The 25,186-nt window shown below is 44.5% G+C and overlaps 1 protein-coding gene across 7 annotated transcripts in view; it reads right to left on the bottom strand.

Annotated features, from left to right (window-relative positions):
• SOX6 (SRY-box transcription factor 6) overlaps positions 1-25,186 on the bottom strand; it is a 481,651-nt gene that overhangs the window by 110,697 nt on the left and 345,768 nt on the right. For all 7 annotated transcript variants that reach the window (XM_075838210.1, XM_075838209.1, XM_075838211.1 and 4 more), the window contains exon 8: positions 22,835-22,903. In XM_075838210.1, coding sequence (XP_075694325.1) covers positions 22,835-22,903 — 69 coding nt within the window. The remainder of the gene's footprint in view (positions 1-22,834; positions 22,904-25,186) is intronic.

A 25,186-nucleotide genomic window follows, 5' to 3' on the forward strand; every position in this document is an offset into this window, starting at 1 on the left:
ACAGTGGGGGGGACTCTACAGTGGGGGATTTCATGTCGGCTTCTGGGGAAAGGACAGAGAACAAGTAGCGCACAATGTGTCAGCAATCACCGGTCTTGTCATGTTGTGACCCATGGACCCCCAAATCTGGGAACAGCCACAACCCAACTCCATACAAGTCAATGGATATTCCACACATCGCTGGAAAGAATCTGCACAACCCATATCACAGGCGGCCGGAGCAACTCTCATCATCTGACTGCTACCCGAGTCCCGGGGTCACAAGACTGCACAACACGGGGGACTCCATCGGGCACATCAGGGAGTGTTACCCAACATACAGCCGGTCGTACTCGCATTGTTCTTCATAACTTTCCGGAATGGGGACGTGTCTGAAAACTTCTACAGAGCGGGGGCCCCCCACCCCAAATCTGTCATTGCAGTAGGTGAAAGCATTGGGGTCCTTAGAAAACTGCGTTAATAAATCTCCCTAATGTTTCTGCCATCTAAAGAAGCAGCGCAGCCCCAGACCTTGGTCTAGAATAATGTCACCTAAATCAAAGGTATGAAGAGATTTATTTCTAGAGGTGCTAATTGGGTTATTGGGGGGCGGCATCAACAAGTAGTGCAACACATTAAAACAAACCAGGGGCCTAGAGCAGAGGAAAACCAGAGCGGAGCCCCCTGCTGGTAGCGATACGATACTGCAGCATCCCCGGACGGGAGAACTTATTGCCCCACCAACCCTTTCCCAGCTGTTTCCTCCTATAGCGGCTGTATTGTGCACCTCTATGGAATATAAAGCCTTGCTCAGTACATGATCATACAGCACGGGGTTAACAGCGCGACAGCTGATACTTTGTTTCATACAGTGAATGATTTGCGGCCATCGGGTTACGCCATAGACTCCGTGTAACAATCCTTTCCCGTGACTTTATTACATATGACAAATGCTAACAAGACGCGTTTCAATGGTCTCGTTGTGACTCCCGTGGAAGAGAACAATTTCCCGGCGTAGAAATGAATTAAGTGTGTTTTGTGGGGAGAAGGTGACTGTCAGCTGCTTGCGGCCGGCCCCCCCCCCTCCTGTAAGCCATTCAAATGCATAATCTTGTCAATTAAATATCATTGTTAAGATGTAGTAGAGTCAGAATGACTGGCGAGCGCGGCGGAGGAGACGCCGTGTATGTTTATGACTCCTGCAGGATCTATTAGCGGCTATTTTATTCAGATTGCTGCGGTGTAATCTGCATAAACTCAGCATATCGCTATCCCCACGTGTGCATTTGTTTGGATAAAGCCGAACAGCAAAACCTCAATGTCGGCAACTTCTAGGTGAGAGCGAAGAAGTGAAGGCGTCCTAGTTTTAATCAGGTAGGAGCAGTGATCACCCGACGAGGGGAGAGCTGACGATTATGCAAATGGCCTCAGTCAGTGGTCACCGAGACATCAACAAGATAGAATTAGTCAATTATCCAAAACCCTTCAGAAAAGTCTAGTGAAGATAAATGGCGCCATTCCCACCCTCCTCCCATTTATTGTGAAATATGGAGCAAATTACGGCTTAACGATGGTGGTTTTTGGAACAAGCGCGTCGTTAACAGAGCAGTCGATACTTTGTGCCATATTTTTCCTTAGATTCGAATATGTCACCGAACTTTTTTCCTTATGACTTTACTCTATAAGGATGTCATCGATGGATTGCAAGTCTGGCCAAAGGCATGGGGGGGCCACCTGCGGGGTGATTATGGGGTGCACCGAGAGCTAATATTGGCTGCACTCCCCTTCCCAGTGGACAATGAGATCCTGTACCAGTGTCAGACCCTCCTGTCCCAGTTAGTCAAGGCTCCGGAAACCGTGAATCGTGTCATGAGACCCCTCTCGTCTACGGTTCTGGCATAAATGTGGTAATGGCAGGTGCAAAACGCACAGAACTTGGATATGACTTCATCCTGAGCCGCCTCTACATGAATAGCAGAGCTAAAGGGAGGCCTGAAAGGTAAAAAGGTAGAGCCGGTAATGGAGGGCAGCCGGGGTATACCATTGAGCCCAAAATATTATTTAGCCGATGCCCCATAACTCTGACTATGGAGGGTGACAGGCACCTTACACAAATCCTGCGTGTTCTTTGCAGCACCCATTAGAAGAAAAGGAGTAGCCGAAGAATCTATCCTATGTGAGGTCTAATCCTCGAGACCTGGGAGCTGAGGGGTTAAAGGTGCTGACGGCATAAGGTCTTGCTCCGAACCCCTTGGACAGAAGATGGGAGTGCGGATCCCGAGGTCACATGGTAATATAAGAGGCGCAGCACAGACCCCAGGATGGGATTGTGGTCGGGGTTATCTCAGATCCTACACGGTATGTCATCACGAATGACGCAACATGAGGTCATCTGCCGCTAACAGGTGGGAACAGGTACTGCAGCGGTAATCCCGGGAGCTCCGTACTCAAGCTTGCCCCCCATATACGGTGTAATCTCCCGGTTTAGACAATCTGAAAATGGGAAACCGCCACCGCTGGTTTAAGTGCATCCAAGTTGAAGGGGAAACACAAGGATAAGACTCGGGCAGGGGAGCTGCGGGCTGGAATACACGTCCCAGCCCAATAGACGCAGCAATTATCAGCCCCCAACAATGGCCCTTTGTCCAGCAGTTGATTTTCGTGGGTCTCCAGCCAGGCCTTATCTGACTCAGGAAATGCCTGTTCTAACTGACAGGTAGGAGATTAAATCTACAGCTGCAGAAACACAATCTCCGCTCTGTTACATTGAAAAGCACGGCGAACACTTCATTTGTTTATGTACGAGCGGCCACGTCTCGCAGCGCAGACGGTCTCGCTGAGACAAATGGGCTTGAGACAATTTATTGTATTATTTGTACCACGGAGAACAAGAAGCAGAGCGAGCAGACAAGGCGCAGAGCTGTCTGCGGGAATAGATGGACGCTTGTTACTCGGCCGCACAGCCGCTCTTCATAGTCACAGCCGTCAAGGATTTCCAGCCAAGTTTCTCTTTCACAACGAGCCGGAAAAGAGGAAAGAAATGAAGTTCTATCAGTGGCGGCCGCTGTGAGCACGGAGATGTTGTGTGAGATCTCGTTCACACGGGGACAGACGCTCAGAGGGGCTGAGAGACGCGTCATAAAAATACACACAGCGCCTATTCCATCGTGGTCATTAGTGCGGCGGTTTTTAAAGAAAGGGCCTGATTGATCCATTGATCTCAATGGTGACGGATCCGGTGCCCATAGTTTCCGTCTGTCACCGTTGTTCTTGACGGAACCAATAGCGCAGTCGAACCCGTGCACAACGGAGACAAATGGAAACCATGGGCACCGGATCCGTCAGCATTGAAATCAATGGTGATGGAAACGAAAACATATGGTGCCAGTCAGGGCTCCGTTCTGATGGAAAGCTTCAACGGAACGCCGGAGCGGAGCCCTAGCGCAGATGTGAACGAAGCCTGAAAAGGTCACAAAAACTGCCGGCTTTATTATAAGCGCTAACCGGGGATAAGGGACGACGCAGCGTAAAAGAACCGCACCCGGCAGCAGATAATCGCGAGGATCAGAGGTCTGCAGAAGGTTTAAAACATTTGAATGATTTTTATAGGAATAAAAAAGGATGGGCCGCTGCACAGGACGGGGGAGGGACATCGTGTCGTGAATATTAATTGATGGGTCCGGAACTTTGCTGACAACCGGTTTATACACAAAGATCTAAACTCATGAAAAGCTAAAATGATCCAGTGTCCCGAGAACTTATCTGCTGTGCTGAGGCAGCTACATCCCGGCTGGTCTCACGGTCCTCGGTAGAGCTGCTGCCACTTGGCCACGACTAACCTTTGTGCTGAGGCGACGCAGCTGTCACATGATGTGCGGTGGGTTCTTCCACCATCTTAGTAAAATTCTGCATATAATTGTCGGGAAGACTCACACATAATCGGATCATAAATCCACAAACTGAAATAAAAACTGTGATCGCAGGTACCGGCTGCAGGGGATTAGTGCACAGCGTCTGTTCTACTCCATAAAGCAGCAAGAAACGCGTATGCGGAGCATGTTGGCTATGTGACATTTTCATAGAATTGCAGTCAATCAGTTGTAGGTTCTCTCTGTATCCGCTGATGATGTTGAGAAAACCGCACAAAAAACCGACCTGTTTGGCACTTTCCCTTCAAGCCCCATTTTCCTTCTTTGTATTTTTAGATTTCTCTCTCTACCAGTTTGCGTATTGAAGCTTTTGTTTTACGTTCCGTCTGCTGATCAGATTAAGCGTCTGCAGTTGATTAGCGGTCGTCTGTCATTTTCTATTTTTCCTAGTTTTGTCATTTTAAAGGTAACAAATCCAACCTTGACTGGGAGGTAAATAGTGGGTGAAACGCGTCGCGGCTCTGCTGCTGCCTAATACATTGTATTTGGCATAAAATTAAAAAAATCTGCAGTAAACTGGCTCAATCCGCAGGGAATCCCTCAAACGGCATTTCTAATGAGGAGAATCCATAACAGACATAAACAACCCCAGAAATATGTCTGGGGCTCACATCATTATCTGAGATGTATACCCAAGATATAGAGATATGCATCTCGGCGCTCGGACGATGTTAAATTGATTCCACCACAGCATGGGGCGCGCTTAATAAACAAACCCAACTGCCGGGGAACATTCGGGACTCTGAGAGGCGATCAGACGCCCACAACCCCGGCGCGTGAGCTTCCCACCTCTTAACTTTAATGGACTAACTCAGAAGTGGAGACGGCGCAGCGTGTCACGATGAACACACTAACTCTGCATAAAAGAGCAGCCGCGCCGGCGTCTAATGTGACAAATTATTCAGTGGTGACCCGACGCCGCATAACGCGCTCAGCAAACATCTGAACACGGACAACTGAGAGTCAAACACTGGAAAGTACGTATCTCACCCTGCACATTAATGGCGAGACTCTGGATAAGAAGACTAACCGTATCCACGTCGCCACTCCCTCCGCCATACTGGAGTCCTTATCCAGCAGACACAATACAATACATAAAGCAGATACCTGCGCGGCTCGCTCCGGAGAAAGAAGAGCAACTGACGCATAATGTGCCATTTTCAGGTGTTCACTCCTCATCATCCAGCAGCTGAAATCTACAAGGGCGGCAATAAACGCAGGCGCAGACAAATACAACGCCGGTCACAAGACAATTACATAAAAATAAAACATAATAAACAGATACAAAACCAATGTGTGAAAATAAAAGAATATTTACAGTGGTGATGTTATAACCTATGCATTTATATTACACACCTATAGAATCCCATATATTATATCCCCTTATATTCCTATATATTTATATTACATCCCTATAGAATCTCATATATTTATATCTTCTTATATTCCTATATATTTATATTACATCCCTATAGAATCCCATATATTATATCCCCTTATATTTCTATATATTTATATTACATTCCTATAGAATCCCATATATTATATCCCCTTATATTTCTATATATTTATATTACATTCCTATAGAATCCCATATATTATATTCCCTTATATTCCTATATATTTATATTACATCCCTATAGAATCTCGTATATTATATTCCCTTATATTCCTATATATTTATATTACATCCCTATAGAATCCCATATATTATATCTCCTTATATTTCTATATATTTATATTACACACCTATAGAATCCCATATATTATATCCCCTTATATTTCTATATATTTATATTACATTCCTATAGAATCCCATATATTATATTCCCTTATATTCCTATATATTTATATTACATCCCTATAGAATCTCATATATTATATTCCCTTATATTCCTATATATTTATATTACATCCCTATAGAATCTCATATTATATTCCCTTATATTTCTATATATTTATATTACATCCCTATAGAATCCCATATATTATATCTCCTTATATTCCTATATATTTATATTACATCCCTATAGAATCCCATATATTATATCCCCTTATATTCCTATATATTTATATTACATCCCTATAGAATCCCATATATTATATCTCCTTATATTCCTATATATTTATATTACATCCCTATAGAATCCCATATATTATATCTCCTTATATTCCTATATATTTATATTACATCCCTATAGAATCCCATATATTATATCCCCTTATATTCCTATATATTTATATTACACACCTATAGAATCCCATATATTATATCCCCTTATATTCCTATATATTTATATTACATCCCTATAGAATCCCATATATTATATCCCCTTATATTCCTATATATTTATATTACATCCCTATAGAATCCCATATATTATATATCCTTATATTCCTATATATTTATATTACATCCCTATAGAATCCCATATATTATATCCCCTTATATTCCTATATATTTATATTACACACCTATAGAATCCCATATATTATATCCCCTTATATTCCTATATATTTATATTACATCCCTATAGAATCCCATATATTATATCCCCTTATATTCCTATATATTTATATTACATCCCTATAGAATCCCATATATTATATATCCTTATATTCCTATATCTTTATATTACATCCCTATAGAATCTCGTATATTATATCCCCTTATATTCCTATATATTTATATTACATCCCTATAGAATCCCATATATTATATCTCCTTATATTCCTATATATTTATATTACATCCCTATAGAATCCCATATATTATATCCCCTTATATTCCTATATATTTATATTACACACCTATAGAATCCCATATATTATATCTCCTTATATTCCTATATATTTATATTACATCCCTATAGAATCTCGTATATTATATCCCCTTATATTCCTATATATTTATATTACATCCCTATAAAATCCCATATATTATATCTGCTTATATTCCTATATATTTATATTATACCCTTATAGGATCCTATACATTATTGATGCTTATATTTCTATTATACCCCTATAGAATCCCATACATTATATTCCTATATATCTATATTACATGTCTATGGGATCCCATATATTATATCCCCTTATATTCCTATATATTTATATTACATCCCTATAGAATCCCATATATTATATCTCCTTATATTCCTATATATTTATATTACATCCCTATAGAATCCCATATATTATATCCCCTTATATTTCTATATATTTATATTATATTCCTATAGAATCCCATATATTATATCTCCTTATATTCCTATATATTTATATTACATCCCTATAGAATCCCATATATTATATCTCCTTATATTCCTATATATTTATATTACATCCCTATAGAATCTCGTATATTATATCCCCTTATATTCCTATATATTTATATTACATCCCTATAGAATCCCATATATTATATCTCCTTATATTCCTATATATTTATATTACATCCCTATAGAATCCCATATATTATATCCCCTTATATTCCTATATATTTATATTACATCCCTATAGAATCCCATATATTATATCTCCTTATATTCCTATATATGTATATTACATCCCTATAGAATCCCATATATTATATCCCCTTATATTTCTATATATTTATATTACATCCCTATAGAATCCCATATATTATATCCCCTTATATTCCTATATATTTATATTACATCCCTATAGAATCTCATATATTATATCTCCTTATATTCCTATATATTTATATTACATCCCTATAGAATCCCATATATTATATCTCCTTATATTCCTATATATTTATATTACATTTCTGAGGACTTGTAGGTTTCTAGTATTTCTATATATCTCCGTATATTCCCAGATAAACTCTCATTAGACGTCTCCGTGTTCCCTCCTAATATTCATTACACTTTGTTTCTTATTGAGAAGTTTCCGTTTTTTCTCGTTCCCACGTCATTTCTATATGTTCTCATCTTCCCTCACTATATTTCTACAGACGCTCCAGGAATCGACAGAAGTGAATAAATCCAGGGATGATGTTATTGTTGGATTTAGTATTTTTTAAAAATTCTGTAATTAATAAAAGGCGACACAATGAAGCCGCGGGCATGCAAATCAAGTAGAAGTGAAAAGTAAGTGATTAGCATATTCACACGTCGCACAGGCCTAATGACACTTGACTCGTCAGCCAAGAACTCAATCCATAAAGTATAGAGGCGATAAATATTCATACGAGGAGCGAACTCTCCATCTACAGCTCCTATAGGAAAATACGGAGGAGCCGCGCAGGGGAATATACGATGGCATAAGTCATATAAATATGTTATTACATCACACGTAATATAAGAAACAATAAAATACAATTATAAGTCAGAACTTAATAAATAATAATAATCCCGAGTCGCGATCAACAACGGTCGTGGATTTCTATATGTAATATTTCCCGTCCGCCGGCCGGCCACACGTGAGGTCTTTTCCACGGCTCACATCGGCTTTGCTTCAATATTTTTAGTTAATGCAATTAATTAACAAAAAAAAAAAGTACAATTATAAAAAAAAAAAAATTATAATATTTTCCACATGGGACAGTTTGTTTTTTTATTTGTCTTTTTTATTATCATAGAATAAAAATAACGGAGTAAAAAGTGACAGCGGCCAAATAACCGCGTGTTTCAAAAACTTTTCATGGATTTCTTCCTTTTTGTAATTGGACCGTCCTGATGGCCTCGGAGGTGACCACCCCGCTGCCTCGTCATCCCTCTCATTTTGCGCCGCTCGCTCCTGGATTGGCGTCTTTCTCATCGTTTGCCTCCCGGTGAGATTGTTTAGAAGTTTCTCCATCTCGGAGGATTGAACGTACTCGTGTCCCCGGATGGCCTGGAAGCGGCAGCACATGGGTTAACGGAGGAGGCCATGAAACCTAATAACGTGGTTTGCACAGGAGGAGCTGGCTGCATTGTTTCGGCTAATTTGGGAGATAATTTAGTGGATATTCTCGTCTTCCTGCGTTTTGCAGTCAGATTAAGCGCTCCCCGGCACAATTGCCTTCCAGCTGCCGGGCCTCATGAGAACAACAGACCGCCACTGTTGTCTAGAATAAGAGGTGATTGTCATGAAGGACTTTATTGCAGGCACATGAGTGTGTTAAGACTTCAGAACGCGCTCGAATGTCATGTGCACACCCAGTGACGGGCAAGAATAATTATGAAAAAACAAGAATTCAATGTCAATGAGGGAGTGCGAGACAAAATGCCCATTCATTGTGCCCCTCTGGGAACGCTCGCACTCGGCAGCCAGAGCACAGAACAAGCCCTTTCTTCTAGCCGTGGGCTGTGTGCGTAGCCCATGCCATGGAAGCCCTAGAAAAACAGCGGCCCCCTCTCACGCCGCGGCCTGGCCCGCACACACTAACAACTATTAAGACTCTTATTTTTCCAGCGTCCCCCTCTGTGTAGGTTGCAGCCAACGTAAAGTCAATGCAAAGACAAAACAGTTTTCCTAGCAGAAGAATAACGAAACACACACACACGACCGCCACACGGCCCGGCTGGCTGCGCTAATCCCTGCTACGGGGTCCAGAGTCCGTGTGGAAGTAATAATGGGCTCAGAGGTTGTGGTGGCACCAAAGCCCCGGACACTTGGGGCCCACCGCCTAACCAGGCACATAGGAGAGCGGCGGGGAGATGATGTGGTCACGCTGGACAGAGCCATGTCAATGAAGGATTATCTTTATGGTACATGGATCCCACCCGGGTGACGTCATCATATACAGCACCACGTGACATCACAAGGCGACGGGCACTTCACATTATTCTACAGCACCGGGGTCCAAAAGATTAGAAATGTCTGAGGTTTACGTCATTCCGGCACCAGCGCCCGGACCCGATACATCTGATGGAAGATTAAATAACATAATTATGGGCCTAATGAACTGAAAAGTGCCAACAGCAGCCAACCAGGTTTTATTTTACAGTGCAGCCGAGATTAATGAAAGCTGAATTCTGATTGGCTGCTGTAGGAAAGAAACTTGTTAAAACATTTACTTCCATTTTTATATATTATAAGCCGGCCGCCCAGATTCTGGCATTCGTAGAGTTAAACTGTTCCACAAGTGTCGTGTCCCCACAGCAGGGCCCCCGGCACCACGGCTCCTACCGACGCAGCGCCCACTCTCGCTTCACGGACGACAAATATTAACGAATCTTCCTCTAATGTCAGGCAATTCTCCGAGCCGATCCCAGGAGTCCAACCAAACCCTATCCCTCGTCTGTCTATATCCTGGTCAGATGTCTCACTCACCTCTGTCTCTCTCTATAGCTTTCTTTCTATTACACTCACCTCTGTCTGTCTCTCTCTCAACTTTGTCTGTCTCTCTCTTTCTCACCTCTGTCTTTCTTTCAGTCTACCACTCACATCTGTCTGTCCCTCTCTCTAGCTATTTCTCTCTCTCTCTATCCCACTCACTTCTCTCTCTGTCTCTTTATCTCTATCTATCACACTTACCTGTATGTCTCTATCTCTCTCCCACTCCCTTCCCTCTCTCTCTCCTCTGTCTCTCTCTTTCCCTCTCTCTCTCCTCTGTCTCTCTCTCCTCTGTCTGTCCCTCTCTCTCTCCTCTGTCTGTCCCTCTCTCTCCTGTCTGTCTCTCCTCTGTCTGTGTCTCCTCTGTCTGTCCCTCTCCTCTGTCTGTCCCTCTCTCTCTCCTCTGTCTGTCTCTCCTCTGTCTGTCCCTCTCTCTCTCCTGTCTGTCTCTCCTCTGTCTGTCCCTCTCTCTCTCTCTCTCTCTCTCTCCTCTGTCTGTCCCTCTCTCTCTCCCACTCCCTTCTCTCTCTCCTCTGTCTGTCCCTCTCTCTCTCCCACTCCCTTCTCTCTCTCCTCTGTCTGTCCCTCTCTCTCTCTCTCCTCTGTCTGTCTCTCTCTCCTCTGTCTGTCCCTCTCTCTCTCTCTCCTCTGTCTGTCTCTCGTCTGTCTGTCTCTCTCTCTCTCCTCTGTCTGTCCCTCTCCTCTGTCTGTCCCTCTCTCTCTCTCTCTCTCTCCTCTGTCTGTCTCTCTCTCTCTCTCTCTCTCCTCTGTCTGTCTCTCCTCTGTCTGTCCCTCTCCTCTGTCTGTCCCTCTCTCTCTCTCCTCTGTCTGTCCCTCTCCTCTGTCTGTCCCTCTCCTCTGTCTGTCCCTCTCTCTCTCTCTCTCTCCTCTGTCTGTCCCTCTCTCTCTCCCACTCCCTTCTCTCTCTCCTCTGTCTGTCCCTCTCTCTCTCTCTCCTCTGTCTGTCTCTCTCTCCTCTGTCTGTCCCTCTCTCTCTCTCTCTCTCTCTCCTCTGTCTGTCTCTCCTCTGTCTGTCTCTCTCTCTCCTCTGTCTGTCTGTCCCTCTCCTCTGTCTGTCCCTCTCTCTCTCCTCTGTCTGTCTCTCTCTCTCCTCTGTCTGTCTCTCTCTCTCCTCTGTCTGTCTCTCTCTCTCTCCACTGTCTGTCTCTCACTTCTCTCTTTTCTTCACCTGGATTTACAGCTTAGCCCGGGGTGTCTCTGTATTTTCTGGTCGGTTTCATTCGTTCACGTTGCGGAGCCTCATAGTCCAGAATTCCCACAGTTCGGCGCACACATCTCGTAGTTGTGCAGTTTTTTATACTTGGACACCATACAGACTTGTATTTCCGGGTCTCAGTTTCTTGTGTAGTTGTTCACATATCTCGACGTGTTACATCAGAATTTGCGCTCTCCACGCTGCGCCCGTGCGCTCCGCTCGTGTTCCTGCAGCCGCCGCTCTCATCCATCCACTTGGCGTTCGGTGCTGAGGTTGTCCCTATTAAGCTATTTTTTGCGCATCATTAACTTTTAAGGAGGCGTCGAAAGCGTTATTGTTTGAATTGCGCAGGACTTTATTTAACGTCAGCATTTCTTCCGGCTCCTGACAAGGACTCGACCATCTTAGAACTAATTGAATTGATCCCTGGAAAGCTGAAGCCACTAGACAGAATTATTCCTACCAACGTGTCAATATATTAAATCAAAGGGCTAATGAGTTAGGTCATTGCTTCCTTTATCTGATGGAAGAGCACAGCGGCTTTAACCCTTCACTTACTTTAAAGATTAATGGTTGGGAGTAGATAGCGGACGCTCCAGCCCAGGAATCAGCCAATGATCGGATAAAGAGAGTGGAAACCCCTGGACTGAGAAAGCTCCTAAACAAAAACAACGTTCCAATATTTGATGTCACCCATTTTTTCCATAGACACAAATCACTAAGAAATAGAGGATTTCGGACCTGGATCAATATGTGGCAGAGATGGCGGAGTGAACCAATTTTGAAAAGGAAATCTGTTCCTGTCTTTTCCCAGGATGAAACTCTCTTCCTGATCTCCCCGATCACTTCTGACTCAACAATCGCGGTGATAATGATGATGTCATAAACACTTCACAGGAAGGATACGGAAGATTTTAAACAAATGAATTGGCCAGTTACGTGTGATATTGGTCGGATTGGTCCTAAATCCCAGCCGCCTGCGAGAAGTCTCTGCCCATGTCTTGTGTGTGAGTCTCCAGTCTGTGGTGTCCATGATCCTGTGATTGTCCATGATCCTGTGATTGTCCATGATCCTGTGATTGTCCATGATCCTGTGATTGTCCATGATCCTGTGATTGTCCATGATCCTGTGATTGTCCATAATCCTGTCATTGTCCATGATCCTGTCATTGTCCATGATCCTGTCATTGTCCATGATCCTGTCATTGTCCATGATCCTGTGATTGTCCATGATCCTGTGATTGTCCATGATCCTGTGATTGTCCATGATCCTGTGATTGTCCATGATCCTGTGATTGTCCATGATCCTGTGATTGTCCATGATCCTGTGATTGTCCATGATCCTGTGATTGTCCATGATCCTTTCATTGTCCATGATCCTGTCATTGTCCATGATCCTGTGATTGTCCATGATCCTGTGATTGTCCATGATCCTGTCATTGTCCATGATCCTGTGATTGTCCATGATCCTGTGATTGTCCATGATCCTGTGATTGTCCATGATCCTGTGATTGTCCATAATCCTGTCATTGTCCATGATCCTGTGATTGTCCATGATCCTGTGATTGTCCATGATCCTGTCATTGTCCATGATCCTGTGATTGTCCATGATCCTTTCATTGTCCATGATCCTGTCATTGTCCATGATCCTGTGATTGTCCATGATCCTGTGATTGTCCATGATCCTGTGATTGTCCATGATCCTGTGATTGTCCATGATCCTGTGATTGTCCAGTATAAGATGAAGCTCCAGTCTGCTCAGGCGGAAGGATCAGCTTCATTTGGTCAGGGCTCCTTAGACGAGCAGGTTGTATTTCTCTGACCGGACCCCGTACAGACTGAGGATCCACCTGGAATTCCTCCACTTCAGATAAAGTCCTGACCTCGGCTCGTGTGGATGACACCGCCGCTCGGCAGCTCTTGTTCTCTGTTGTCATCTATCAGCTGCAGTAAAATAAGGATTATCTCACATAAATCCCTCTCTCCACGTTCCAAGACGTTCTCCGCTAAACGGAACTTAAGACGAAAATGGAACAACAAAAATCATTAAGAAATGAGGAAACTTGTCCTGTCAGCTTTTCCTCCAGGTTTTTACAGCTGCTGACTCACATGTCGGGAACGTCGTCTCTTTCCATCTGGATCGCGGCTCTAACGTTCATTTACTTATTGTCTTCTATGACCTGATGTACGACTTAAGCATGGGGCCCACTCGTTACTGCTGAGGACCACCTACCAACCATAGCTGTAGAACTACAAGTGCCATGATGCCCCAGCACACCATATCATAATACACCTAATGTACAACTAAATGGGTCTATTGTCCGATCCCCAGATTGTGCGGTGCCCATCACTCCAAACTCTGGACGCCAATTCAAGAATCCCCGCTGTGCCCCCACACCCACCCATGGCTCCCAGCCGCATGTGGCGTATATCATGTGTGTCCTCCCCACTTCATTGCTCCCCTGTCAGCAAGAAGCCAGCGCTCTGTTCATCCTGAGCCCCCCAGTACATGAACAGAATGAACTGTAATGGTCATCGGCACCTTACACTTTGGGATCTCACATCACGCTAATAATAAAGTGACCGTAGCCGTTGTTTCACATGGAACTCGCCGTCCACCGATGACTTTATATATATATTGCAGTGTTTACAGTATTCGAGCATTTCTACAAGAAAACCTTTGTTTGTAGCATTAACCCTTTCGTGCGCTGCCCCCTCCCTGGGAAAGGGCAGAGTCTTTACATTGAGAGAATCTGCACTTATTGATCCTTGCCCCTTTTGAATAACCAGCGACGCACCGCGTACCACCCAGGGCTCGGTGATAGGAAGGTTTCCACAGTCGGCCGGCTTGTTTTCAGGTGTTTGGCCTCCGAACGCTCAGGCAGAGGAAGAAAGGACGCATTATCTGTGCTAGAAGTTGAGTTTTTCCTGCAGACGCGCTTGCTTCTCTTTGTAAATGGTGACTCTCATCAGATCTTCGTGTCCGCTCCGCTGCCGCCCACCACAAACATATTCTTCATAGCCAATGGGCAAAGGGTCTCAGGATGGCGCTGCCCGCCACACAGGCTCTGCACTGTATTTACCAACCACAGGCATTCGGCTACCTGACTTCTGGCAAGTAACTCCAAACACAAATTACAATATCAAAGGCGTCTGTGGAAAGAGAAGGAGGGCGAGATCACAAAGCACAATTCACGCTCTGCGCTATTTGTTTCCATTCAATAATATTTTGCTTCTCTTGAAGCCTTTTCTTAAAGCTGCTTTTACTTTATTGCACTCGGGCCCCTGCGCCCATCACTGCAGCGAGCGCGTGGACCGGCCCCGGGCTGGGTGGTCACCGCATCCGCTGGGAGTCATCTGGTACAAAATCAAAGAGGAATTGGTGTCTCAGTCGGAGGTCTCTTATTCCGGAGGTGATGAGATGAGCACACTTTGAAGTCTCAGCAGAGAAAGTGACAGAACTTCAATGTCACAGGTATCAGGTAGACGAAGATGGAGCAATACTCTGCAGAGCTGGATACAACCTATTAAAGACCTGACACCACATGCGTGCGTACCATAAAGTACGGAAAATATCTCGTAGCAGCGGCTCCTCCAAAAGGAAGAAAGTCTGAGCCGCGCTTTCTGTCACCCTAAGGGCAAAAAAAGTGCAGAAGGGATGCGGTGGGTCTATGGCAGCCCTTCCCCTAAAGGAGAGAGGCCCGTGTCACCATTCCCCAACCCTCTGAACCGTAGGCCCAAAGGACCGATGGTCCTCACTCGCCGAAGCTCAGGAAGACCCAACAACACTCCTAGGCTTCTACCTGACGGCCACACGTGTCCACCTAGGAGCCTGTATCTGGTTTGCACCCCCATCCTCAGAAGAAGGGAGACCGGGTTGCAGGGGAAACCGAAACCCTATGGCCACATATTTTCTCCCTAGACCTCAGGAGGGTCCCAAAAGGGAACCGCATCCCAGAAATTCTTGTGACAAACGTGACACACGCAGTGAAAAACAATATTATATAAGTGAATGTGCGCGGTGATATCGACCTGGACATTCGCCAGATATAAAAATTCCTCATTTCCCAGCCAGAAGGCCGGTGTGTGCTCAAAAAGCGTGAAAAAAGACAAGTGCGTACAAATGTGCCATCACTCAGGGGGATCCCCCTCCCCCAGTGCGTTCGGACACCCCAGGGTCACCATTCCTGGGGCACTTAGCAACTCGGACTTTCCAGCTACCTGACTCCTGGCATTGATCGTGTGGTTCTCTGCCCCTCTCCTCGGCGTTCTGTCACCCCTCTACAATGGTCACCCCACCGGCAGAGATGATGACTACCCTCAGATAAGAGCCCTACTACACACGATCTCAGCCAAAGGACCGAGGAGCAAGAACCTGGCCAAGAAGCCGCAATCTCACCTTAGTGATCATGGTATCTCCCCTGCCAGGTGAGTAAAAAGGAAGAGCGACCCATCTGAGGACAGCAATGTTTCTGGGCTCCGGCCCCTCATGAGTACAGAGCAGGGCACTGGTTGTCTATATGAGATGCCTTAGATGAAGCTCGGGGAGGGTCCTGACACCCATTGAAGAGACCCAGCGGGTATATGGAGACTTATTCACAGGCAATGCTTCATGGGAAAACATTATGCAAAAAAAGCTCCTTTCAGATAAAAGCAGAGACGCCTCCGAAAGTGAGAGTGACCCATCTATACAGAGTGACCCATCTATACAGAGTGACCCATCTATACAGAGTGACCCATCTATACAGAGTGACCCATCTATACAGAGTGACCCATCTATACAGAGTGACCCATCTATACATAGTGACCCATCTATACAGAGTGACCCATCTATACAGAGTGACCCATCTATACAGAGTGACCCATCTATACAGAGTGACCCATCTATACAGAGTGACCCATCTATACAGAGTGACCCATCTATACATAGTGACCCATCTATACAGAGTGACCCATCTATACAGAGTGACCCATCTATACAGAGTGACCCATCTATACATAGTGACCCATCTATACAGAGTGACCCATCTATACAGAGTGACCCATCTATACAGAGTGACCCATCTATACAGAGTGACCCATCTATACAGAGTGACCCATCTATACAGAGTGACCCATCTATACAGAGGGACCCATCTATACAGAGTGACCCATCTATACAGAGTGACCCATCTATACAGAGTGACCCATCTATACAGAGTGACCCATCTATACAGAGTGACCCATCTATACAGAGTGACCCATCTATACAGAGTGACCCATCTGTACATAGTGACCCATCTATACAGAGTGACCCATCTATACAGAGTGACCCACCTGTGCGGCGCTGTCTCCAGACGTTTAGAATATATTTCTATGTAAATTCAGAGAATTCATCATGAAATGGAATAAAGATCTAGAGCCGGTGACCGGCGGACCCTCTGTGGCTATGACGGGCCGCGTCCAGTTTTATGAAAAATAAAAAAGAATTACTGTGTGATGAAATGTTCTGCAACTTTCTAATGCTTTTCACGGCATTCGTGTGGCACCCGAAAGTTTTCACGGACCCGACTCTCCAAACCGTAGAAATATAGGACATGTCCCATCTTTCCACAGATCACGGAGGACCCGGCCGGCACACACCGCCGAGAGCATTAGGCATTACAGAATTTGTGTTTCACTTCTTCCCCATTTTCAAATCCTCAGCTTGCTGTCAGTACATGGAAAACATCTATAGACCTAATACTTCTCACAGCTGAGGGTTTGTTCTTCTGCACGGTCTACACGAACATCATCTCTGGCAGAGCACGTTCATCCAGATTGCAGCATCTGCAGACGTGTGGAGCTGATTATCAGCCGCTATAGATCACAATCTCAACATGAGAAAGAATAAATGATGTAAATCTCGTCCTTAACAAACACAGCATGAAGAAGCCACCAACATAAACTGTAATTACTGCCACTGATAGTCGCTGCCGGCGACGGCTTCTGCTGACAGAGCTATTGTGCGGCACAGTATAAAGTCTGTTTGCTTCTTGTAAGACATGTTTATTCTGTGCACTGAGGAAATCAAGTGTCAGGAGGATCCCCCGCTGCGTCCTGTGCGGCTTCCAGCAGCCACTACACCGGGGTGCAACAAAGTGCTCAATACTGGAGCTGTGGCTCCTCCCACTCAGTATGACGTCATCAACGCACTAAATATCCCACAATGACTGACATGTAACATACGCAAATGAATCACAATAAACTGTATAAGGGTATCCCCCAATATGTCACAGAGCAGGACAATATCATAACGGATCATAGATCTGGGTGCTGTACCGCGACGAAAGAAAGCCACGTCCATCTCCGGTCACTAGGCATACAGAATACCCCTCCATAAAGAGCGAAATACAGTAAATTACATTACTTATACTCCAGAGCTGTACTCACTATTCTGCTGGTGGAATCACTGTGTACATACATTACATTACTTATCCTGTACTGATCCTGAGTTACATCCTGTATTATACTCCAGAGCTGCACTCACTATTCTGCTGGTGGAGTCACTGTGTACATACATTACATTACTTCTCCTGTACTGATCCGGAGTTATATCCTGTATTATACTCCAGAGCTGCACTCACTATTCTGCTGCTGGAGTCACTGTGTACATACATGACATTACATACCCTGCACTTTATTCTGCAGGCTTCAGAGCTGAAATCTTCTGAACAATGGTCTTTACGCTGTTTTGCATTCTGGGAGGTGTAGTCGGGGCATTTCTGGTATTCCATGCATGTCAGCTCTACTTTCCCATTCACTGGCACAAAATATAATTTGTACAGTTTCATTGTTGCGGTGATTTTTGGGGCAGTTCTCATGTCTGGGTCCAGTTATATATGAACAGGATTTTGCGGTGAACGTTGTATCCGCTGAGCAGATGTTTCCCCCTTCTGACAGCTGAGGAGTAGTCATCATCCTGTGAAGTCTCCCAGTACTTCGGCCTACAGACCCGGCACATATGCGAGAAATTAAGACTCTATTACCAGAGACAAGCGCTTGTCAAGTCTAAGGGAGCAGAGGCCGATCCCCGGGGGTCCCATTTCCCGCCATGAGGCTGCCATTCATTCTATTAGTGGTGCTCCCCCTGCGCAGGTTGTGTATACAGTGCGATAAATCATTTAATCAGCTCTGCTTAATGTACACCAGGCCTGAGCGCTGCGCGCTGCCTTCCAGGACGTCTGCTTGATTTTATATAGCAGAATTAAAAGTGCGGGAGCCCAAACATGTCCTGAAGAGCGGGGGAGGCCGGGGCAGAGGCCTATAAAGCTGCCCATAGACATCTGATAGTACAGCCCTGCAGAGTATGCTGCTGCCATAGAAATAAAGCTGGCCATTCCGGTCTCCCGGAGGGGACAAATATTTCTATTAGCAAAGAATTTGACCGGGATCACCCCACAAAACCAGGAATACCCTACAGGACCGGGAACACCCCACAGCACCGGGAATACCCTACAGGACCAGGAACACCCTACAGGACCAGGAACACCCTACAGGACGGGGAACACCCTACAGGACCGGGAACACCCTACAGGACCGGGAACATCCCACAAGACCGGGAACACCCCACAGGACCGGGATCACCCCACAGGACCGGGAACACCCTACAGGACCGGGAACACCCTACAGGACCGGGATCACCCTACAGGACCGGGATCACCCTACAGAACCGGGATCACCCTAGAGGACCGGGATCACCCTACAGGACCGGGAACACCACACAAGACTGGGAACACCCTACAGGACCGGGAACACCCTACAGGACCGGGAACACCCCACAAGACCGGGAACACCCCACAGGACCGGGATCACCCCACAGGATCGGGATCACCCTACAGGACCGGGAACACTCCACAGGACCAGGAACACCCTACAGGTCCAGGAACACCCTACAGGATCGGGAACACCCTACAGGTCCAGGAACACTCTACAGGACTGGGAACACCCGACAGGACTGGGAACACCCCACATGACCGGGAACACCCCACAAGACCGGGAACACCCTACAGGACCGGGAACACCCTACGGGACCGGAACACTCTACGGGACCGGTAACACCCTACAGGTCCAGGAACACCCGACAGCACCGGGAACACCCGACAGGACCGGGAATACCCGACAGAACCGGGAATACCCGACAGAACCGGGAACACCCGACAGGACCGGGAACACCCAACAGGATCGGGAACACCCGACAGGACCGGGCACACCCCATAGGATCGGGAACACCCCATAGGATCGGGAACACCCCATAGGACCGGGAACACCCCATAGGACCGGGAACATTCAACAGGATCGGGAACACCCCACAAGCCTGGACGTTATTGAGATGACCCAGTCGTCGAGTCATCACTATGTGTATATTCACATGAAGAATTTGAGGTGCAGTTAGAAACCACGTAACACCAGGTCGAGGTAAAAACGCATTTGGTTTTTCACATGAATTTTGACACGGTTTTAATTGCACCTCAACTGCTACATGTCAATATACCCCAACAAGAGAAGTTGTACTGTGCAGCTACCACATCTCCTGTTCTGTATGATGGGAGAAGTTGTACTGTGCAGCTATCACCTGTTCTGTATGATGGGAGAAGTTGTACTGTGCAGCTATCACCTGTTATGTGTGATGGGAGAAGTTGTACTGTGCAGCTATCACCTGTTCTGTGTGATGGGAGAAGTTGTACTGTGCAGCTATCACCTGTTCTGTGTGATGGGAGAAGTTGTACTGTGCAGCTATCACATGTTCTGTGTGATGGGAGAAGTTGTACTGTGCAGCTATCACCTGTGCCGTATGATGGGAGAAGTTGTACTGTGCAGCTATCACCTGTTCTGTGTGATGGGAGAGGTTGTACTGTGCAGATATCACCTGTTCTGTGTGATGGGAGAAGTTGTACTGTGCAGCTATCACCTGTTCCGTATGATGGGAGAAGTTGTACTGTGCTGCTATCACCTGTTCCGTATGATGGGAGAAGTTGTACTGTGCAGCTATCACCTGTTCTGTATGATGGGAGAAGTTGTACTGTGCAGCTATCACCTGTTCTGTATGATGGGAGAAGTTGTACTGTGCAGCTATCACCTGTTCTGTATGATGGGAGAAGTTGTACTGTGCAGCTATCACCTGTTCTGTATGATGGGAGAAGTTGTACTGTGCAGCTATCACCTGTTCTGTGTAATGGGAGAAGTTGTACTGTGCAGCTATCACCTGTTCTGTGTGATGGGAGAAGTTGTACTGTGCAGCTATCACCTGTTCTGTATGATGGGAGAAGTTGTACTGTGCAGCTATCACCTGTTCTGTATGATGGGAGAAGTTGTTCTGTGCTGCTATCACCTGTTCCGTATGATGGGAGAAGTTGTACTGTGCAGCTATCACCTGTTATGTGTGATGGGAGAAGTTGTACTGTGCAGCTATCACCTGTTATGTGTGATGGGAGAAGTTGTACTGTGCTGCTATCACCTGTTCTGTATGATGGGAGAAGTTGTACTGTGCAGCTATCACCTGTTCTGTATGATGGGAGAAGTTGTTCTGTGCTGCTATCACCTGTTCCGTATGATGGGAGAAGTTGTACTGTGCAGCTATCACCTGTTATGTGTGATGGGAGAAGTTGTACTGTGCAGCTATCACCTGTTCTGTATGATGGGAGAAGTTGTACTGTGCTGCTATCACCTGTTCCGTATGATGGGAGAAGTTGTACTGTGCAGCTATCACCTGTTATGTGTGATGGGAGAAGTTGTACTGTGCTGCTATCACCTGTTCTGTATGATGGGAGAAGTTGTACTGTGCAGCTATCACCTGTTATGTGTGATGGGAGAAGTTGTACTGTGCTGCTATCACCTGTTCTGTGTGATGGGAGAAGTTGTACTGTGCAGCTATCACCTGTTCTGTGTGATGGGAGAAGTTGTACTGTGCTGGGCCTGTGATTGTCTTTTTTGCAGAGCCAACTCTAAGCAGCAATAAAGTGGAGCTCCGGCTCTTAGAATTGGAGGTCAATTAGACACTTAATGATGAAGAGAATCTTTAAATATATTTCTATTATTATTATCCCAGGAAAAACGGAAAGACTGCGGCCGCGCAGGACACGGGGGTGATTATGGCTGATCCCCGACACGCTCCCCCCTCCAGCCCAGACATGAATAAAGGCAAAGATCTGAGCATTGTCGTCTCGCTGCAGTCAGGAGGCTCCTTATTTCTGCAGATTGTCAGCTCTTCTATTATTAACAACCCGCAGACGACAGCGACAAAGAGTCATCCTGTGCCAGCGCCGAGAAACCCACCACTCAGGTCCACGAGACCCTCTTCCTGCGTTTACTTTATCTATGGCCGATCATTACATCGTATAGAGCTCAGAAAATTCTCATGAGATAGATAGATAGATAGATAGATAGATAGATAGATAGATAGATAGATAGATAGATAGATAGATAGATAGATAGATAGATAGATAGATAGATAGATAGATAGATAGATAGATAGATAGATAGATAGATAGATAGATAGATAGATGATAGATAGATAGATAGATAGATAGATAGATAGATAGATAGATAGATAGATAGATAGATAGATAGATAGATAGATAGATAGATAGATAGATAGATAGATAGATAGATAGATAGATAGATAGATAGATAGATAGATAGATAGATAGATAGATAGATAGATAGATAGATAGATAGATAGATAGATAGATAGATAGATAGATAGATAGATAGATAGATAGATAGATAGATAGATAGATAGATAGATAGATAGATAGATAGATAGATAGATAGATAGATAGATAGATAGATAGATAGATAGATAGATAGATAGATAGATAGATAGATAGATAGATAGATAGATAGATAGATAGATAGATAGATAGATAGATAGATAGATAGATAGATAGATAGATAGATAGATAGATAGATAGATAGATAGATAGATAGATAGATAGATAGATAGATAGATAGATAGATAGATGATAGATAGATAGATAGATAGATAGATAGATAGATAGATAGATAGATAGATAGATAGATAGATATGAGATAGATAGATAGAGAGATAGATAGATAGATATGAGATAGATAGATATGAGATAGATAGATAGATAGATAGATAGATAGATAGATATATGGCGTCACCGCTGCTCTCTAGTGAATGGATAGGCTGCATTCTCAGTGATGTCACCGCTGCTCTCTAGTGAATGGATAGGCTGCATTCTCAGTGATGTCACCGCTGCTCTCTAGTGAATGGATAAGCTGCATTCTCAGTGATGTCACCGCTGCTCTCTAGTGAATGGATAGGCTGTATTCTCAGTGATGTCACCGCTATTGGTTTCTAACAAATCGCATGCCCACTGCTGGAATATCTATAGACAAATACGTGGGACGTTCCACGGATGGGAGAGACACTGACCTGGATCTGTTGCTGCAGGATGTTGATTTTGTGCTGCTGTTGCAGTAGCTGTTGTTGCTGCCTCGCGATCTGTACAGGTAGAAGAGATCCGTCCATTAGACACACAGTGAAGTTTGACATATCATCCCCCATCATACATGACGTGTACACGACTGTTGGCGCAGCGATGGGCCGCGGCTCCAGACATGACTTCTGCGTCCCCCTAACGACCGTTTATTTACACTTCATTATCAGTTGTTGGTTATTTACTGGAGAAAGAAACGTTATCTGAACCGCTGACCCGTCAGTGACAAAGCCGGAGCAAATCTCTGATACTGATACACGCAGTCGTTGGCGAGCGCCCAGCCCACTCCGAAATAACCGCGTCAGCCATTTATAACCATGATTTACCACTGATATACAGCAGATCTGTAATCCACAGGGGTAGTGCACAGTATGTAATGTATATGTAGCTTCTAATTCTGAAAACTCAGACTTTATAACAATGCAGGAGCGTTATAAGAGGAGCGGCTGATATCAGTCACATATATAGATGTAAGGACTGGAGGATATAATAGTACAGCAGTGTTATAAGAGGAGCGGCTGATATCAGTCACATATATAGATGTAAGGACTGGAGGATATAATAGTACAGCAGTGATATAAGAGGAGCGGCTGATATCAGTCACATATATAGATGTAAGGACTGGAGGATATAATAGTACAGCAGTGATATAAGAGGAGCGGCTGATATCAGTCACATATATAGATGTAAGGACTGGAGGATATAATAGTACAGCAGTGATATAAGAGGAGCGGCTGATATCAGTCACATATATAGATGTAAGGACTGGAGGATATAATAGTACAGCAGTGATATAAGAGGAGCGGCTGATATCAGTCACATATATAGATGTAAGGACTGGAGGATATAATAGTACAGCAGTGATATAAGAGGAGCGGCTGATTTCAGTCACATATATAGATGTAAGGACTGGAGGATATAATAGTACAGCAGTGATATAAGAGGAGCGGCAGATATCAGTCACATATATAGATGTAAGGACTGGAGGATATAATAGTACAGCAGTGATATAAGAGGAGCGGCTGATATCAGTCATATATAGATGTAAGGAGTGGTGGATATAATAGTACAGCAGTGATATAAGAGGAGCGGCAGATATCAGTCACATATATAGATGTAAGGACTGGAGGATATAATAGTACAGCAGTGATATAAGGGGAGCGGCTGATATCAGTCACATATATAGATGTAAGGACTGGAGGATATAATAGTACAGCAGTGATATAAGAGGAGCGGCTGATATCAGTCACATATATAGATGTAAGGACTGGAGGATATAATAGTACAGCAGTGATAAGAGGAGCGGCTGATATCAGTCACATATATAGATGTAAGGACTGGAGGATATAATAGCACAGCAGTGATATAAGAGGAGCGGCTGATATCAGTCACATATATAGATGTAAGGACTGGGGGATATAATAGTACAGCAGTGATATAAGAGGAGCGGCTGATATCAGTCACATATATAGATGTAAGGACTGGGGGATATAATAGTACAGCAGTGATATAAGAGGAGCGGCTGATATCAGTCACATATATAGATGTAAGGACTGGAGGATATAATTGTACAGCAGTGATATAAGAGGAGCGGCTGATATCAGTCACATATATAGATGTAAGGACTGGAGGATATAATAGTACAGCAGTGATATAAGAGGAGCGGCTGATATCAGTCACATATAGATGTAAGGACTGGAGGATATAATAGTACAGCAGTGTTTATAGGAGGAGCGGCTGATATCAGTCACATATATAGATGTAAGGACTGGAGGATATAATAGTACAGCAGTATTATAAGAGGAGCGGCTGATATCAGTCACATATATAGATGTAAGGACTGGAGGATATAATAGTACAGCAGTGATATAAGAGGAGCGGCTGATATCAGTCACATATATAGATGTAAGGTCTGGAGGATATAATAGCACAGCAGTGATATAAGAGGAGCGGCCGATATCAGTCACATATATAGATGTAAGGACTGGAGGATATAATAGTACAGCAGTGATATAAGAGGAGCGGCCGATATCAGTCACATATATAGATGTAAGGACTGGAGGATATAATAGTACAGCAGTGATATAAGAGGAGCGGCTGATATCAGTCACATATATAGATGTAAGGACTGGGGGATATAATAGTACAGCAGTGATATAAGAGGAGCGGCTGATATCAGTCACATATATAGATGTAAGGACTGGAGGATATAATAGTACAGCAGTGATATAAGAGGAGCGGCTGATATCAGTCACATATATAGATGTAAGGATTGGAGGATATAATAG

The sequence above is a fragment of the Rhinoderma darwinii genome, chromosome 9 (genome assembly GCF_050947455.1).
Source record: "Rhinoderma darwinii isolate aRhiDar2 chromosome 9, aRhiDar2.hap1, whole genome shotgun sequence".
Lineage (NCBI taxonomy): Eukaryota > Metazoa > Chordata > Amphibia > Anura > Rhinodermatidae > Rhinoderma > Rhinoderma darwinii.